The sequence below is a fragment of the Rhincodon typus genome, chromosome 13, assembly GCF_021869965.1.
Source record: "Rhincodon typus isolate 14 chromosome 13, sRhiTyp1.1, whole genome shotgun sequence".
NCBI classification, from domain to species: Eukaryota; Metazoa; Chordata; class Chondrichthyes; order Orectolobiformes; family Rhincodontidae; genus Rhincodon; species Rhincodon typus.
This window is the reverse complement of record NC_063344.1, coordinates 26,259,752-26,279,464: the sequence shown is the minus strand read 5'-3', so window position 1 is coordinate 26,279,464 and position 19,713 is coordinate 26,259,752. Positions and strand designations below refer to the sequence as shown.

General features: G+C 38.5%; 1 protein-coding gene across 1 annotated transcript in view; it reads left to right on the top strand.

Moving 5' to 3' along the window:
- LOC125484720 (mucin-2-like) overlaps positions 1 to 19,713 on the top strand; it is a 47,484-nt gene that overhangs the window by 6,466 nt on the left and 21,305 nt on the right. The window contains exons 2-5 of the mRNA XM_048604568.1: positions 9,090 to 9,239; positions 17,376 to 17,525; positions 18,500 to 18,649; positions 19,485 to 19,631. Coding sequence (XP_048460525.1) covers positions 9,090 to 9,239; positions 17,376 to 17,525; positions 18,500 to 18,649; positions 19,485 to 19,631 — 597 coding nt within the window. The remainder of the gene's footprint in view (positions 1 to 9,089; positions 9,240 to 17,375; positions 17,526 to 18,499; positions 18,650 to 19,484; positions 19,632 to 19,713) is intronic.

The window sequence follows — 19,713 nt, the reverse complement described above, 5'->3', positions numbered from 1 at the left end:
TGCTGTGTTCATCCAGCCCTGCACCTTGTTGTCTCGGATTCTCCAGCCTCTGCAGTTCCTACTATCTCTACCTCCATAACTATGTCTGGAAATTTATTTCACACTGGAGGCCAGTGTTGGAGTAAAGATTAATTTCTGAATATCTGCCTTCAAATTGCTTATTTTGAATATGCTTTCAGAAAACTTTCAATGAAACCTCCTAAACTGGTTTCACTGGATCTATCAAAACTGGCATGACGGTGAAGTATCAGATATCACAAAATCACACCTCCTCAGGGATTTTCTCCTCCTTTGAACATCTCACCATGTTCCATTTTCTCATATCTTTTTCAAAATCATAGTTTCTGTGTACATTCCCAAGATGATATAAATGCTTTTATTGAAAAGTCTTCATTATTTCCTCATAAAAACCAAAAGAACTGCAGATGCTGTAAATCAGGCACGAAAACAAAGTTGCTGGAAAAGCTCAGCTGTTCTAGCAGCATCTGTCAAGGAAAAGACAGAGTTAATGTTTCTGGTCCGGTGACCCTTCCTCAGAGGAAGGGTCACCGGATCCGAAACGTTAACTCTGTCTTTTCCTTCACAGATGCTGCCAGACCTGCTGAGTTTTTCCAGCAGCTTTGCTTTTGTTCATTATTTCCTCCTTCGGCCTCTGTTCTGACAGCTTCTTTCCTCAGTGGTTTGGAGTTCCAGGTCAACTCACCATGTTCTTACCCCTCTGAGTTCACTACCTTCTTATATTTCCAAAATCTCTCCCTCCTTCTAAACTCTCAAACTCTCTTTACCTTTCCAATCTGTATAGTGTTGCTCATTCCATGAAATCAATTTCAGGTAAGGCCATCTTTAATCACGTTCTTGTATTACTCCATACTTACATCCCAAGCTACACCCCAACACCACCTTATTCTGTACTTGTCCCTGCAAAATACTAGTACAATTCAATGACAATTACACCTCCAATATTATAGCTGCTGAGCCTCTGGCTTTTCCTTTGATTCAAAATTGCTGCAAATTTTGATTTGCTCACCTGCACCTTTGCTTCCATCGATGCCACAGTCCCCTGTAAAACCATTTAAACTCTCATTTCACACCATTCACCTTTGGGGCTGCTGTGGTGTAATGGTAATTCCATTGGACTAACAATTCTGAACTCCAGGCTGATGTTCTGAGCAGTTAGGTACCTATCCCATCATGGCTGATGGTGAAATTTGAATTCAATTACAAAATCTCGAATAAAAGAAAAACGCCAGTCAAAAGATGGCCATGTAACCAATGTTGATTGTCATAAAGACCCATCTGATGCATTTACATTCTTTAGGAAATGTGACGACCCCCTTTACCTGGTCCAACTGACGTGTAGTTCCAGACCAACAGTAATGTGGTTGACTTCTAACTGCCATGTGTGATGTAGATGCACCTTTATGTTGTTAGGGATTAAATCAGAATATTGATCCAATGTCAATGAAAGAATGATGGTACATTTCTCAGCCAGATACTAACTGACTTGTAAAGGAACTTACAGGTAATAATGTTTCCATGGCGTCCGTTGCCCTGGTGACAATGCAGCTTCTGAAGTGTTGGTCTGCAGTCTCAACAAGTGGAGCTCCATATGAGAGGAACCGGTTGATAACAAAGATGTGAAATAGTATTGACAATGAAAGAATGTTACAAGTAATCATTCTGAAAATGTATTTCACTGACTGGTTGAAACCAAAATAATGTGCGGGTCCCAGATACTTTATTGTGTCACCAGAAAGCTGATTGGTCCAAGTGACTGCATTTCCAGTGGTTAGGAATGCTGACATGCCACTCATCTTCAGCACCTCATCCTCTGCATGTGCTTTATTCTGTCTTCTGCAACCACAAGAGGAGACTTATGAATAACTGCAATAGCATGTGTTTATTCATTTTCTTCTGCATTTGGTTAGGGTTTTCACCACAGAGAGACATGACATTGCATAACAACGTAGGTCATAATGCATCTCCAACAACTGGTGCAGTTTTATTCCTTTTATCAAGCCAATGATTCTTGTATATGTTTTCACATCATCTTCTGTCCCCAATCTCTTCTCATTCGAAAAAAATCAATTGTTCCTTAGACTTGCAATCTTATTCTGCCTGAATAAAATAAATGGAATATGAAACAGGAAAGTTTACCTGTTTAAGTGCAATTATTTCTAATATTGTCACAGAGGAATATTGTGGAGTAGGTTTGACTTTTTACCATCTTTGTGAGGCAATGGCCTTGTGGTATTATCTCCATACTATTAATCCAGAGACCAAGGCTAATGTTCTGGAACCTGGGTTCAAATCCCACCATGGCAAATGGTGGAATTTGAATTCAATAAAAATCTGGAATTAAAAATCTAATGATGGCCTTGAACTATTGTTGATCATTGGAAAAACCCATCACTGACACCATTTAGGGAACGAAACTGCCGTCTTTACATGCACTGGTCTACATGTGAATTCAGATCCACAGGAGTGTTTGACTCAACTGCCCTCTGGGCAATTAGGGCTAGGTAATAAATACTAATCTGCCCAGTGTCACCCACACTCTCTGATTGAGTTTAAAAAACACATCTACCAATCAATTAAGGATTCCTTCACAGTTACCCTGAGAGCAGAATGCCTAATGGCAGTTTATTTTTTTAACTCTAATATTATTGCTATGTTTTCACTGAATTTTTAAATGTAGCTCAGCATTGATATTAAACCTGCTGCTGGTGGATATTTCTCCAATTTAAACTGATGCAGGTTGGATTAGGAAATGTAAAGGGATTACGCGGTGAATCAAACAACTGGAGGTGAAGGAGGGAAAGTATTTGTGATCTTATTGATCATTTATTGAAAGTAAATTGGTTGTGTAAAATAGATTGATTAACTTTTGGAATACTAGGAAAAACATTCACTTCCTTAGACACTACTAGCAACATCACATTTTAAACGTTGAGTGCATGGTACCTGTTAATAATTGAACAATAGGGAAGTGAACAATTGTGTATGATGGAGACATTGTCAGGAAAAAAAATCCACCTAAAAAAGTTTAATTATTTATTTTCGCGTTTATTTATTTGTTATAAGAAAGAGATGTAGAAACAAAACAGACAAGAAATTTACGTGTACTCAGTCCTTCACACTGTAACCACTGACTCACAACTTTAGCCTAACTGTGAGGACTGATGTTTACGGTCTCCCCTGGGCAGGATGGTGAGCTGAGAGTGGTGGGGGGGGCAGGCAGGAAATTGGACAGCATGCCAGGCATGACATTCTCAGCATCAACTCTCCCGCTAAAAAGCCTCTTCTTGCTGCAGGCAGGAATTTACCCAGGTTGGTGGGGGCTCCAACAAATGTCTAGTGCAGATCAAACTACTGAGTGGGTTAATGTCTATACAACAGGTGACCTCCTTTCTGGGTCCAATGTTCCCGTTAGATTAGCTTCCCACAATAGAATACACATCTTTTCCCCTTTGATGTCCACTCCATACCACACCCCTTTTGGAAGGTCCTGTCAGTCTGACCCTGGTGAGGGTCCAGCATAACCTTTGAACTCTGGCTCCATCTCATCATGCTTCCCTGAGAGACTTGCTGCAGACCCGGCAGTGACTATTGCTCCCAGTAATGTCACAGACACCAGAAAGCTACTGGCCAGAGGGCCTTAGAAGTGAGACATTGTCCCAGAGGGGGGCAGGGATTGGAAAGCCCAACACCAACGCATTAATGGACCAATGGCTTTTGAATAGCTGCAGGGTGGGGTGAGCTGCCTAAACAAGGAAAGGCTCAGCTCTGACATTTATATTGGGATGGGGTGGGGAGATTAAAGAAAATGTATTTGTAAAGATGCATCGGCAGGTGTAGATCTGCAAGTGCACAGCAAATCAATAGAACGGCTGACCTCTTATTTAATGCAATCCTGATGATTCATAGATTCATCCAATGTACAAAATGCCTTTTGGCCTATTGAGTCTGCACTATCATAACCACCACTAGAAGTGCTCTAATCCCAATTTCCTGCATTTGTCCCATATCCTTGAATGTCATGATATCTGAAGTACTCATGCAACTATTTTTTAAAGGTTGTAAGGTTTCTAGCCTTCACTACCTTCCCAAGCTGTCCATCCTAGATTCCCACCACCCGCTGAGTGAAAACGTTTTTTTCCAAATCCCCTCAGAATCTCCTGCCCCTTACCCTAAATCTATGCCCTCTCAAGATTGACCCTTCAACCAACGGGATCAACTGCTCTCTATTCACCGTGTCCATACATCTCATAATCCTATACACCTTATTCAAGTCTCCCCTCAGTTTTCTCTGCTCTAAAGAAAACAATCCAAGCCTATCTAGTCTCTCCGTATAGCTCAGATGCTCCATCTCAGGTAACATCCCAGTGAACATCCTCTGTACCTCTCCTAGGGCTATCATATCCTTCCTGTAGCGAGGTGACCAGAACTGTACACAGTATTCCAGCTGTGGCCTGACCAACACTCTGTATAACTCCAAGATTACTTCCTTGCCCTCAAACTCTGCGTCACGACTGATGAAAACAAGTGTCCCATAATTATCCTACTCACATGCTCTACCAACTTCAGGGATCTGTGGATCTCTCTTTTCCTCTAAGCTACCCAGTGTAATGGCATTCATTAAATACTCCCTCATCTTGTTTCTTGTTCCGAAGTGCATGATCTCGCACTTACCAGGGTTAAACACCATCTGCCTCCGCAACACCACTAATTATTGATCTCCATTTCAAAAAGCACACTTCTCCCACTACTCTCTTTCTTCTATGGTCAAGCCAGTTTTGTATCTATCTAGATAGCTCACCCTGGATCCCATGAGACTCTACCTTTTGTACCAGCCTGCCATGAGATACCTTATCAAATGCCTTATAAAGTGCATGTAGACAACATCCACTGCCCTCCTCTCATTAATCATTTGCGTCGCCTCTTCAAAAAGCTTAATCAAGTTGATGAGACATGACCTTCCCCACACAAATCCATGCTCACTAACAAGTCCATTTGTATCCTGATTTCTCTTCAGATTGTATAAATCTTTTGCTCTTTAAATACTTCCAAATGTGAATAAATCCTATCTCTCAGTGTCTTCTCTGACAGCTTCCCCACCATTGACACCAGGCTCACTGGCCTGTAATTACCTGGATTATCACTGTTTCCCTTCTTAAACAAAGGAACAACAGTGGCCATTCTTTAGTCCTCTAGAACCTTTCCTGATGCCAAAGAGGATGCAAAGATATCTATTAAGGCCCAAACTACTTTCTCCCTTGCCTCCAGCAGTATTCTGGGATAGATCCCGTCTGGTCCTCAGAACTTGTCTACTTAATGTATTTCAAGACACCCAACACTTTCTCCTTCATTATGTTGACCTGCCCAAGAGTATTCACACACCTTTCCCTAACCACAACATCTCTCACATCTCTTTCTTTGGCATATACCAATGTAAAGTACTGATGAAGGTTCACACCCATTTCCTCTGGCACCACCCATAAACTCCATCCTTAATCCTTGAGTGGGGCTACTCTTTCCCTAGCTATCCTCTTGCTTCTAATATATGTATAAAATGCCTTGGATTCTCCTTAGCCCTGCATGGTCCCTTTTAGCCCTTCTAACTACCCATTTGAGCTCCTTCCTACTTTCTCTATATCATTCAAAGATTTTGTCTGTTTTTAGTTGCCTAGACCTTAGGTATGCTTCCTTTTTTTGACTAAGCTGATAATCTCCCCTGTCATCCAAGGTTTACAAATTCTGCCATTTCTATCCTTCATTTTCACAGGAACATGCCTGTCCTGCACTCTAATCAACTAGTCTCAAAAACCTGTGGATTTACACTCAAACAGCCACTCCCAAGTCATATTCTTCAATTCTTGCCTAATTCAGTTATAGTTGGCCTTCCCCGAAATTAACACCTTCATCCAACGTCCACTCGTATCCTTATCCATAAGTACCGAAAAACCTACAGAATTATGGTCACTGTTTCCAAAATGCACCCCAGTGAAACTTTGATCATCTGGCCAGGCTCATTTCCCAATACCAGATCCAGTACGGCGCCCTCCCTCATTGGATTATCCGCACACTGTTTCAAAAAACCTTCCTGGATACACCTAACAAACTGCTCCCCATCCGAACCCTGGCACTAAGGGAATCCCAGTCGATATGAGGGAAGCTAAAATCACCCATCCTAACAACACCATTATTTCACATCTTTCTAAAATATCTTTATATCTACATATCTCTTCCTCTATCTCCTGCTGGCAGCTGGGAGATCTATAGCACAATCCCAATATTATGATTGCATCCTTCCTATTCTTGAGCTCTACCCATACTGTCTCGATGCAAGATCCCTCTTAAGTGTCCTCCTTCAACACAGCTGTGATACACTCCCTAAACAGTAATGCAACTCCCCCACCTCTTTTGCTTCCTCCTCCGTGTCATCTAAAACATCGATATCGCCGAACAGTAAGCTACGATTCCGGTCCTTCTTTCAACCATGTTGTCTCTGTGATAGTAACAACATCATAATTGCATGCATCAATCCAGGCTCTACGTTCATTTGTTTCCTGACCCTATTAGGAACAATCTTTGTAGCAGGTTTCTATAGAGGATTCCAAGTTGTCAAAACTTAAAAAAATGGCTTAGGCTATTAGAACTACATACCTCTTTGCGTACCAGAAGACCTGGAAAGAAGTCACAAAACTGTTTTAGCAGTGCAAGGAGGTTAAACAAAAACAGTAATTTAAGTGAAAAAAAACTGTAAAGAGTTAAGATAGAAGTGATATTTCTTGGACATTGAGTATCTGTAAAGGATATAGCTGGGAACTAAGTTGAAACTTTGCTTTGCTGTTTATTTTAGGATCTTTATAAACTTTTATATATGTATCATTTTATTCTTTTTATGTAATTTTGTTAAAGAATATTTGCAGCCTTATGTGTATATGTTTATAGACTAACCATCACTGTAACCAACTGCTAATATTAACCTAACGCCTATAAAGGCATGTTTCATTTTGGATCTGACTTCTTTAGTAGCACTATCAGCTGTGATCATAACAAAATGGGAGCTCTTATGAGATGGGAATTCATTCAATTTGAGAGACATGTCTCAGAAACAGGTACATGGAGGTACTGAACATAAAACAGGAAGGTTGCAGTAAAGTCTATTACATGGATGTGACTTTCAAAATGTCTTTGAATGTGCCTAAGGCTTTCTCCTGTGATCAGAAAACATAAGTAATTATTTGGAATCTTTGACCCAGGCTAAGGTAATTGAAGGTGAAAATAAAGTTAGGATCTCATAAGGAAGAGATGCTTATGTAAATTTTGCAGCATTTAAACGTACAAGGAGGAAAATCTGAAATTGAAATGTCACTGTTGGAATTAGCTAAGATTCAGCTAAAAATTAAACAAATATTTGATTTAGAAGAGTAAGCAAAGCATAAGAGAAATGGAAAGGGGAAACACTTAAAAATGTTTGATCATCAAAGACAGAGAGAAATCAGATAACATGATTTGAAGATAGAAATGCTTAAAGTAAAGGGAGAGAAGAGGCTGTAGCTCAGAGCAAGTTTCTGATTTCAATGAGGTATTTAACTAAGATATGCATGTACAGTTTTTTTAAAGAGATACAAATCCCTCTTAAATCAATGAACTCCCCTCCTGCAAGAGTATTTTTGATTGGAAATCTGTATTTCCTGTTTAAGAGAATTGTGTTGCAAGATATTTCACCTCATTTGAGAATGTTGCTGGGAAGATGGCCTGGCCAAAAGATGTTGAGATCAGTTGTTGCAAATTTTGAAAAAACGACATGTCTTTCATAATAAAACGAGAAATACTAAAGCCAGTTGTTGTAAGTTAAATGGAAGACTGATTGCAGTGGTAGAAATGTCTTAAGAAATCCTCAGAAAAGAATGCAACAGAAAATGAAATATATATTAACAGTGTAGCTGTGGCATAAAAGGGACATTCTCCCTTGAAATATTTTAATAAAGGAGAGGTAATATAGGATAGACAATAAAATTCTTCCCTAATTATTGGTACAGACAATCGGATCACCAGAAATTCTGAATATTTTATTTCAAAAGAAGAAGTATACATATATTTCAAATCAAAGGGGTAAACCAACAAAGGTATTTAGAGACACTGCAGCAGGTCAATCAATAATGCCTACTGGTCTTCCAGAAGGAGTACTGAATGGAGAAAATATTAATTGGAGATACATAGTAAAGTTACAAACTATGGAATGACCTGTATGGTTCAAAAGTATTAGCCTCACTGAGGATGGTAGGACAAGCAGGAGAGATTATAAAGAAAAACTTTGATGCTAATGGATGAACATTCTGTTTTCTAACTGTGTTGTGACTAGATTCAAATGGACAGGAAGAGGGGGAATGTATGAAAAAGGGAGATGACTTAATATTTGATTATTTGACATGGTTTTGTTGAAAATTTAGATAAAAAGGATAAAGAGAATGAGACTGATAAGTAGAGCCTACCTTCTTTAATGTAAGTGCAACAAACAGATCTTGAATTGAGAAAATTATATCAAATGACCTACTCAGAAATTCAGTCAGAACCAATACCTGAGCATTATTACTTCAAAGTGCTAACAAGGAAATGGTGACCACCTCAAAGACCTGTTGAATGAGGAAAGTACAGTAAACTGTACATCAGAGTATGAGGCAAGGTCAATCTTGGCTTTCAAAATGGAACTGACTATTTAACCAAGGGAAACATAACTCAAGACTTTGGGAAAAAGGCAGAGGAGTGGGGTTAGCTGAGTTGCTTTTAATTTTTCTCTTGCACTTATCAGCACAGATATTGATAGGATACAAAACTGTTGATTCTTTGGTGATTCAATGTTCTTGCAATTGTGCCCTGATGAGTGTAAGATGGAAAACTTTAACAGTATGCTTCTTTTTCAGCAGTACTTAACATTTGAAGTATGGAAAGGGAAGTTTACTGGAAATGTCAATATTATATCAGAATATTACGTCAGTACGAATATCATGGCATTTGGATTGAATGAGTAATATTTATCCCCAGTTGTAATACAAGGCTTAATATTGATTTTGTTTCCACAGATACATCAAATACTACTACAACTCCTCCAGTTGAGACATCTTCAATATCTGAACGATCAACAACTACAACACCAATGTCTACATCCACAACAGAACCAACAAGTTCACCAGAAGCAATAACAACAGAGAACACCACTCAGCCATTAATAAGTGAGTTCACAACAACAACAACAATTTAACTCATGCCAGAGTTTATAATTGAATTATCATTGATTATATTTTGTTACCTCATAATTACCTCTCAGCCATAAACAAGTGAGTCCACAATAAGAATTTCAACAATAATGCAACACATATCACAGATAATGGTAGAATAAAAAATGGATTATATTTTAATGCCTTATCATCACCACCTGGAGTACAACCACATAAGTATAAAGGCCATTTTGACTGGCAGATTATATTTGTCAAAAATAATATTACATCACTTAAGAAGGACATGAGTAAGATCATTTTGCACTTGAATGGTCATATTTAGTTTTGTTTACACAGCTACATTAGATAATCCTATGAATACTGTTATGACTAAAATGGGAAGAGAGCATGGTCTTCTTCTAGATCCACTACTCCACAGGTCACAACATGAATTTAATTGCTTTATTCAGTTCCCAGTATATATATGCTCCCTGAATGACTGCATCTGCAAAAGCCCCAGCCATAACTATATGTGTTCAGTGAGTTTTCCACTCTATAGCAGAACATTAGACAGACTGCCATCTGAACAAAATATGCACTCTTTGTATTAGACCTCTAATAAAATAAGCTAGGTTTCTATGATACACACAATACTAATGATTTATTATATAACAAACCTGGTTAACATACTCAGTTTTTAATGTGAAGTTATAAATGTTTAACCCATGCGATAATACACACATACATACATACATGAACAGAAAGGCATTTGCATATGCGGAAACACATATACACACACTCACATTTACACATACAAATCGAATGAAATAAAACAAAAGCTGAATTTTCTCTTACTTTGTTCAGATGGCAGTCTGTATGACATTCTGCTATGCAATGACAGAGTCACTGAACACATGCAGATATGATTGGGACTTTTACAGATGCAGTCATCCAGGGAACATTGACACACTGTTCCAGAGACTTGTCCTATGAGATCAACTGAATAAGGGTCTCCAGGTATTACATTTGACCTACAACAGAAGTGCTGTACCAGAAACAGGAGAACTAAGCTGCTAGCTTCTTTCTTTTAGTGCATCATCCCTAATTACTCTAAACAAAACCCAAAACAGAAACTGGAACCTGAAAATTATAAATTCAAGCAGAATATCACCAAACATCACATGATGTGTGAATACCAAAAAGAAAAAAAATCTTTGTTTAAAAATGCCAATATTCTTCCATTTAAATAAATCCAGGTATCCACAATCCTTCCAACTCAAGTCCACAAAAATAATTAAATATGCAGCCTTATAACACATTCATTCTTAGAAAAATTCAACACCATTTTCAAATGAATTTCATCACAATGTTTAGACTGAAATAAACATATTCTTTTAAAAATCATTATTTTTCAGCTGTAACATATACAGTTATCTCCAATATTTGATATCTGGATTATGTAAACAAAGTTTAATTCATTATAAAGCACTGTTACTTACATTATTTCTCCCTTCAATATCAACAATCTTTAAATGATAAGGTTGTAATAGCAAACTCCTTTGAAACATTTAGCATTTTAGTTATAATCTTTTTCACAAATCAGCCTTCTAATCAGTATATAGCAGTGTTTCCCAGTAGTCATGGTATATGGATGCTGTAGAACTCTGTGACAGACAGAGAGTATCACTGAGGGGAGAGGGTCAGCTGGGGACTCTGCAATAGACTGTGAGTAACACTGAGAGGATAGGGTCAGCTGGGGACTCTGTGACAGACAGTGAGTACCACTGAGAGAATAGGATCAGCTGGGGACTCTGTGACTGACAGTGAGTATCACTGAGAGGAGAAGGATGGGTGAAGATGCTTGCAGGGGAGCAGACAGACCAGTAACTGACCTGAGTGGGATTCAGGACATATGGTTTCTCTAAGCTATTTTTGAGTAGGAGTAAGAGTAAAATAAAAACAAGTGTCAATTTTTTTTTGATAAGCTATGCTTGGAGAGCTCAAGCCTTTGATTTCTATACCCTGCACTGTGTGGGAAATTGTAAATGCTCCTGGCATTCTGACTGACCATGCATGGAGGAGGTGCCTCTGGCTGGACCTGGGGTCACTACTGTGCATTCACGGGGCTGAAAGGTTCACGGATGGAATGTTGCTGAATGTGATCACCTTGCAGTTTAAGAAGTGCAGGCAAAAAGGGCAAGGCACAAAAGAAGGCAATCAAGCAGTTTGAGAGGTATTCCCCCAAGACCAGTTCACTTGCAAATCAATTTTTGATCTTGGAAAACAGTGAGAGTAGGCCACTGCACTCTGTGGTCCAGCTACTTGGGATGGGGGTGGTGTGGGGGTGGGGATGCTCAAGAAATGTGGAACAGCAGTAGTGGCTAGTGATTCATTAGTGTAGTGTAGTGTATACTACATCAGTAGTGTGTACAGGCTCTCTTATGTATGGCTGTAGACATGGTTTTGGGATAGAATATTGTCTCCTGAGAGCTGTGGTCAATGATGAAATGGAATGACTTGTTGTCTTTGCTTTGGACATTTTGACCAGTTTCTGTATTAAAACCCACTTACCCAAGTCATCAATGAGGTGGACAATGGACACAGAATTTTCCCTATTAAAAACAACACGTCAGCCTTTCCAAAATTTCCACAATATTTACTCTTTATCTAGCTCTATCCATTTAAGAAAGGATATACCAGCACCAATCCACATGTTTGAGCTGGGCTGTTGGAATCTTCTTCCTCTCCTAGATGGTACTAGCTCTCTTCCATGAAGGTAGGTCTCACAGAGGTCAGAGAGGATGTTCTCTCTGTTTCCATAAAATGCATGCCCTCAGGCAGTCAAGGTGCCAGAATGTCTGATTGACACTTTTCCAAGACACAACCCTTGGTCTAGTTGTATTTGGTTTTCCCTTGAACCTTTGTAACCTCTTTGATTTTCATTTCCACTGTTCTCTGGACACAATAGCTGCTAGCTGCTTTAATTTAGTTCAGCCTACTTTCTATCAGGCCCGATTTCACTAGCTGTGGACCAATTTAGAATGTCCAATTTTGGATCTGTGGTCAGTTGACCACAGGCTGCAGTGAATTCTGAAGGAAGAAGGTGAACAGCCAGAGACAGAGATCTGTGTTGAGACCAATGATAGGGGAAGAAAGAGAAGTAAGGTCTTGGAAATGAATTTAGGAATATAGGTAGAAAATGGAGAAGCAGGACTTCAAAGTCAGTAATCTCCGATTTACTCCTAGTGCCATGTAGTAGTGAGTAATGGAATAGAGGCCATAGCAGATGAATGTGTGGCTGGAGAAATGGTGCAAGAGGTAGACCTACTGATTCCTGAGATATTGGAACCATTCTTGGGGGAGGTAGAAACTACACAGTTTGGAGAGGTTACATTGGATCATGAATGATCGCATCCTTGTGGGGAGGTTTGCTAATGCTGTTGGGATGAATTTAAAATAGATTCTGACCAGTTGTTAAGATGGGAGAGAAACTGAGAGTCCGTGAGCCTGGAAGGCAGAGGGAAAAAAGCTAGACAAGAATGAAGTGAGTGCAGCAGGCTAAATGAAACATACTTTAATGAAATTAGCCTGAAGAATAAGATAGATGAGCTGAGGGCACAGATAGGTATGTGGGCGTATGATCTCATAGCCAAGACTGAGACTTGTTGAAAGATGGGCAGGGTTGGCAGATCAGCATTCCCGGTTATAGGATATTCAGATGAGATAGAGAAATGGATAGGGCGAGGAGAGTGTTGCAGTATTGATCAAGGAATCAATTATAGCAGTGAGGAAAACTGATATCTTGGAAGGATTGCCACCTGAGGTTATATGTGTAGAAATTAAAACATAGTAGGGACAAACAAACTATTGGGTTTGTACTTGGGGCCACAAGAAAGTCAGGGAGAGAGAAAGAATTAAATATGTAATCAAATTCAAAGAAGAACAATAAAGCTATAAAAGTGGGGGGTGATGGCCTAGTGGTATTATCACTGGACTGTTAATCTGGAGACTTGGTGATGTTCTGGGGACCCAGGTTCAAATCCCACCACAGCAGAATGTGGAATTTGAATTCAATAGATATCTGGACCTAAGAGTCTAATGATGACAATTAATCCATTGCCAATTGTTGGAAAAACTCATTTGGTTCACTAATGTCCTTTAGGGAAGGAAACTGCCATCCTTACCTGGTTTGGCCTACATGTGACTCCAGACCCACAGCAATGTGTTTGACTGTTAACTACCCTCTGGGAAATAACTACTGCCTGGCCAGCAATGCCCTCATCTTGTGAATGAATAAAAAAGTTAGACATTTTAATTGCCCTAATGGGCTATTTTAGCATGCAAGCTAATGAGGAAACAAATGTTTTAGCCAGTATGTAGAAAGCCCAACAAGAGAGGGAGCATTCTGGATCGAATATTGTGAAATGAACCCGGGCAGGTGAAAGGCGTATCAATAGGGGACCATATTGGAGTTAGTGACCATAACACAGTTCAAAGCTTTAGATAGCTATGGAAAAAGATAGGATAGACTGGGAATAAAGATTCTAAACTGGGGAAAGGATAATGTTATGAGATAAGATACAATTTGTCCCAAGTAAACTTTTTACAGATAAACTGTGGCAGCGCAATGGGAGTTATTCAAGGAGTAAATTGGAAGATTACAGGGCAAAGGTGTTCTTGAAATGACAAAGGGTGGGACCAACACTGAGAACTCTGAATGCCAAGGGACATACGTTTAAGATTAGGGAAAAAAGGAAAAGATCATGGCAGATACAAATGGCTCACAATGCCAGAGTCCTCAGTGGAGTATAAAAAGTGCAAAGGGAGAGTGTCTTGTAAGGGTAATTAGAAAGCCACGAGAGTGCGTGAGAAAAATATGGTCAGTGAAATAAAGGAATACCCAAAGGGTCTTTTTAAAAAATAATGTACAAAGAGCAAAAGAATAACTAAGGAAAACATAGAATTCATTAGGGATTATAGAGGTAATCTGTGTGTGGACCTGGAAGACCTGGACACAGCCCTTGATAAATACCTTGCACTGCCTTTACAATGGAAAAGGTCAACATGAGTATACATATCAGGGTGGATGAATGTGAAATATTAAAAGAAATTAACATATATAGAGAGAGAGAAAGAGAGAAGGTAACGTATGGGATTAGCCTCCTTAAAAGTGGATAAGTCCAAAGGCCCAGTTGAGATGTATCCCAGGTTATTGATTGTCCCTGGCAAGGGAGAATATATCAGGAATTCTAGCAGTAATTTTGAAATTCTTCTCTGACCACAGTTGAGGTACAACAGAACTTGAGAACTGTTAATATTGTCCAATTATTAACAAGAAATGTTTAAAAAAATTAAAGGATTAAAAAGAGATTGGATTGCCATTGATAATCCACATCCAGTGGAAGAACTACTATCTTAGCAGTAACTGTTCTCAAGGGAATGGCCTCTAGGAACCACGTAGCCATATCTATAATAATAAGGTCAAAAACAGAAATTGCTGGCAAAACTCAGCATCTGTGGGAAGAAAGCAAAGTTAACATTGCGAGTCTGGTGACTTCATCAGAAATTCTTATAGCAAAACATGCAGGGATCCAGAAGATCCAAACACATAGAAGTCAACATTTTTACTGCCAAGATCTGCACAGACTATTGATCTATTGTTTGGGTCACTATGCACAAAGAGAAAATTTTCAGGAACATTTACGTCTGATTACTCTGTCTCCTTGACTTAATTACTTCCCATAATTACTAGAGAAGCTATTAGCTTTACAGCAATCAAATCATTCTACAGGTGAACTAGGGACACTCCTGCAGTTACTGTCCCAGACAATAGGTAATACTCCAGGTGCATCTAATGCAAAGGTACAAGGATCTATTGTTGGCCAATACCCTTTACTAAAACCTTGGCAACAAATGCTTTCTCTGGTAAAAAATGTTATATCTTTTCCCAGCAGAAAAGTTTGAGTGGCTCCTGTATCCCTCAGTATAATGAAAGGATTCCCTTCCTTATTTGAGTGATAAGGAGTTACTTTTCATTTTGACAAGAATTCTCTAAAATTCTCAGGTATGTCACTCACTTCTTAGCTCTCGGCTTGTTGTACTCTCAGTTGGAGCTTCTTTCTTTGTTCTGACTTTGTGTACCCCAATAAGTCCGATGGATTTACTCCACAGTTTCGAGCGATTTACATAACCATGTACACGTTGTAACATAGCCTTTGGACATGTCTTCCCCTCTCAGTATTCTCTTTTCTGGCCTGAGGACGTTCCCACCTGACCCTTGTCATCCCTGGTTATTGCTTTCTTTTCACCTTCTCAACTTTTATCCTTCTCATGGGGGAAATGGAAACAGGATTTGAAATTTCTCAAAATCATCAGCCATCTCAGCTGCCTGTCTTGACAATGTGAGTTAATTGTTAACTGACTTTTAAATTCCGAGAGAATTATTTCCCAAAGAGCATTACTTCAAATCTGGTGTTTATCTTTAATCCTACATCCAATAGTCAAAATCATTTTGCTTCACTCTGTGAATTCTAAATAAATCTGCCCTGACTTCTGACAGATCTTCAAAAATTTCAACTCTAGCCTCAGGCACCACAACATACTCACCGAGAAGAGCTTTTTTTGACCACCACCTCAAAAAGCAAGGAGTAAATCTCATGAGCTCTGCCACTGAGTCTGCTTTCAAAAGAAATGTCAAGCTTTCTTTTGCCAACTTCATCTGCTTAGTCTCTTCAAAAGACTACCAGTAAATCATGACGCAATCTTGACATATATGTCAAAACCATTGTCTTTGCCAATGTACTATATCGCCAAATCATGTCAACTGGATCATTCTTTGAAGCCTTGAATAGTTTCTTTTTGTCAATTCTCATTATAACTAAACTGGTTTGGTGAATAACTAATTCAGAGTTCAGACAGATGCACAGACAAAGTGTATAAATGATTTTAGGCTAAGTCTTAATAAACCAAATAGTTTTGGTGTATAATAGATGCATTATATTTCAAAAACACAAGAGTCATATGAGTGACCAAAGACTAAATTTAAGAGGAACTGCGCATTACTAATGCGGAAGTGTTCTGGGAAAAACGCTGAGGATACTGAACACATAATCAGAACCTCCTCAGAACAGTTCAAACAAACTTGCTAGATCAACAGTATTTTTGCTGGTAGATAATGTTTTCATGTATCAACGGTCATACTTAATATATATCTCTCAGATTTGAACATCATGTCATTACAGGGGGCAGATAAGTTTCAGTTCATGTTCTAATTCAAGATTAAGTTTTGATTTTTATTGCACAGCTACATCAAGTACTCCTACTTAATCATCTTTAACATCTGTACAATCAACAACTAAAATACCAATTTTTACATCCACAACTGCACCACCAAGTACATTAGAATCCATAACAAAGTAATTTGTGCAAAAGTTGGCTACATAAAGAGGTAGTACACATTAATGCAGCACATGAAGTAAGCTGGAAAAAATACACAGTGAACTGAAATGGTGGTTAGCACCTCCTAGAAACAGAAACAAATAACCTGTCAGATGGACACAGTATGGAGCTGGAGGAGCACAGCAGGCCAGGCAGCATCAGAGGAGCAGGAAAGTTCATGTTTCTGGCCAGGACCCTTCTTCAGACCCTGCGAGATGAATACTTTTTTTAATGAAACCTTTGACTTTATAACTGTCTGAATGTAGCAGCTATGAATGCAAACTCTTTCACAGACTGACTGTAATACATAATAAAATCTGCTCAGAATTTAAACTGATGACAGTATAACGTAATAGATGAATTTTATCTTCAAAGCAGGACAATAATTTGTGCAAAGGTGGTCTACATTTAAGAGTTAGTGCACATTAATGCAGCACATGGAGTGAGGTGAAAAAAATACACAGTGAACTGAACGGTGGTTAGCGCATCCGATGAACAGAATCAAATAACCTGTGAGATGGACACTATACTTGTTTTAGTGAAACATTTGCCATACTAACTGTCTGAACGTATCAGCTACAAATGCACTAACTCTTTCATGGACTGACTGTAATACATAATAAAATCTGCTCAGAATTTAAACTGATGACATTACATCGGGCAGTAAATATCCATGTTGAAATTCAAGACTAATTTTTGATTTTTATTGCACAGCTACATCAAGTGTTTCTACAACTAATCCTATGGAATCATCTTCAACATCTGTACAATCAACAAGTACAACACCAATCGCTACATCCACAACTGTATCAACAACTTCATCAGAACCAACAAGTACGGAGACGTCCACTCAGCCAACAACAAGTGAGTCCACACCAAACTGCACAACAGTTTTCATTTCTGTAACAACAGGAACTTATAAGGATTGGACTTTTCTCTAATTAAAAACTGAAAGAACTGTGGATGCTGTAAATCAGGAACAAAAACAAAGTTGCTGGTAAAGCTCAACAGGTCTGACAGCATCTGTGAAGGAAAAAGCAGAGTTAACGTTTCAGTTCCGGTGAAGCTTCCTCAGAAGAACTTTTCTCTGTTGCAGCTGTTCTGATGCTTTGGGAAATATTTCCAATTCTAAAAATATAATCATTGTAATTTAGCTTAATATGATTTGTTGCTTCAGATTCACAGCTGAGAAAACAACAGTGACCAAACTCATTTCTTAAAAGAGATTTTATTATAATTCATGATATATTCCTGAAGTATGTGTCAAAACTCTTATCATACTCAGGTCGCACAATAGCGTAGTCACATTAACTGTTCCGAATCTTAATGCCTTGAATAGATTCGATGTCATCAATCTATATTTTGGCTGTGTTGGTTTTGCAAATTTGTTATTTAGAGTCGAAATCAATGGCATGTGATATGTTTGATCAAATTTACGCTCAATTCCAATCAAAGGAGTAGTTGTTTGGCATAATAAATGCATTTTATCTTAAATGCAAGACAGTAAATTCTGAGAAGTTGGGTTAAATGTAAGAGTTAGTGAACATTAATGCAGCATATCAATTTAGGTGGAAAAAATACACAGTGAGCTGAAATGGTTGTCATCACCTCATAGGATAAGAACCAAATAAACTGCAAGATGGATATAATATTTTTAGTGAATCCTTTGACATACTCACTGTCTGAATGTAGCAGCTACAAATGCACCAACTCTTTCACAGACAGAGTGTAATACATAACAAAATCCGCTCAGAATTTCAACAGATGACATTGCATGGATCAGGTAAAATTCTGTTCATGCTGTGATTCAAGACTAATTTTTGATTTTAATTTCACAGCTACATCAAATGTTTCTCCAACTATTTCTACAGAATCAACTTCAACATCTGTTGAATCAACAACTACAACACCAACCTTTACATCCACAACTGCACCAACAATTACATCAGAACCAACAACTACGGAGACATCTACTCAGCCAACAACAAGTGAGTTATCCCTAAGTTGAACAACTCATTACTGTTCTGTAACAACAGGATCTAAAGAGAATCCAACTTTTCTTGTGTAGCACCCATTGTCTTCTGATGTTTTGGAAAGTATTTCCAATCTCACAAACATTATATTTGCAATTAAACTTAGTATGACTTGTTGCTACAGAAGCACAGTGGAAAAAGTAGGTGACCAAATTGATTTCTGAAAAGACGGGTTCTTATAAGTTAGGACATACTCTTGAAATATGTGTTGAAACCCTAATTTTGATCAGAAGACAAAAAGTTTCAGTCACATCAACTGATCCTGTCTTTATTGCCCTCAATACATTTAATGTCATCAATACATGTTCTGGCCAAGTTGGTTTTGAGAATCTGTCATTCAAAGTGGACACCGACGACCATGCAACATGTGTCATCAAAGTTACGCTCAATCCTAACGAAAAGAGAACCAGTACAATGTAATAAATGCATTTGATCTGAAATACAGGATAGTAATTTCTGAGAAGGTGTGCTACTTTTAAGATTTAATGAACCATTAAGGCAGCAGATGAAGTAAGGTGGAAAAAAATACACTGTGAACTGAAACGGTAGTCAGCACATCCTACGAACAAAACCAAATTCCCTGCGAGATGGGCATTGTATTTTTGTTTTACTGAAACATTTGACATACTAACTGTGTGAAAGTAGCAGATACGAATGCACTAACTCTTTCACAGAGTGACTGTAATACATAATATATTCTGCTCAGAATTTAACCTGATGAAAATGCATGGGGCAGTTAAGATTCAGTTCATGCTATAATTCAAGACTCATTTTTGATTTAATTTCACAGCTAATTCAGGTGCTTCTCTGACTACTCATATGGAATCATCTTCAACACCTGTGCAATGGACAATGACAATACCAATCTCAATATCTACAACTGCAACAACAATTACATCAGAACCAACAAGTACAGAGACTTCCACTCAGACAGCAAGTGAGTTCATATCGAACTGAACAACTGTTTTTAGTTCTGTAGCAACCAGAAGTTATAAGGATTGGAATTTTCTCTGTTGCAC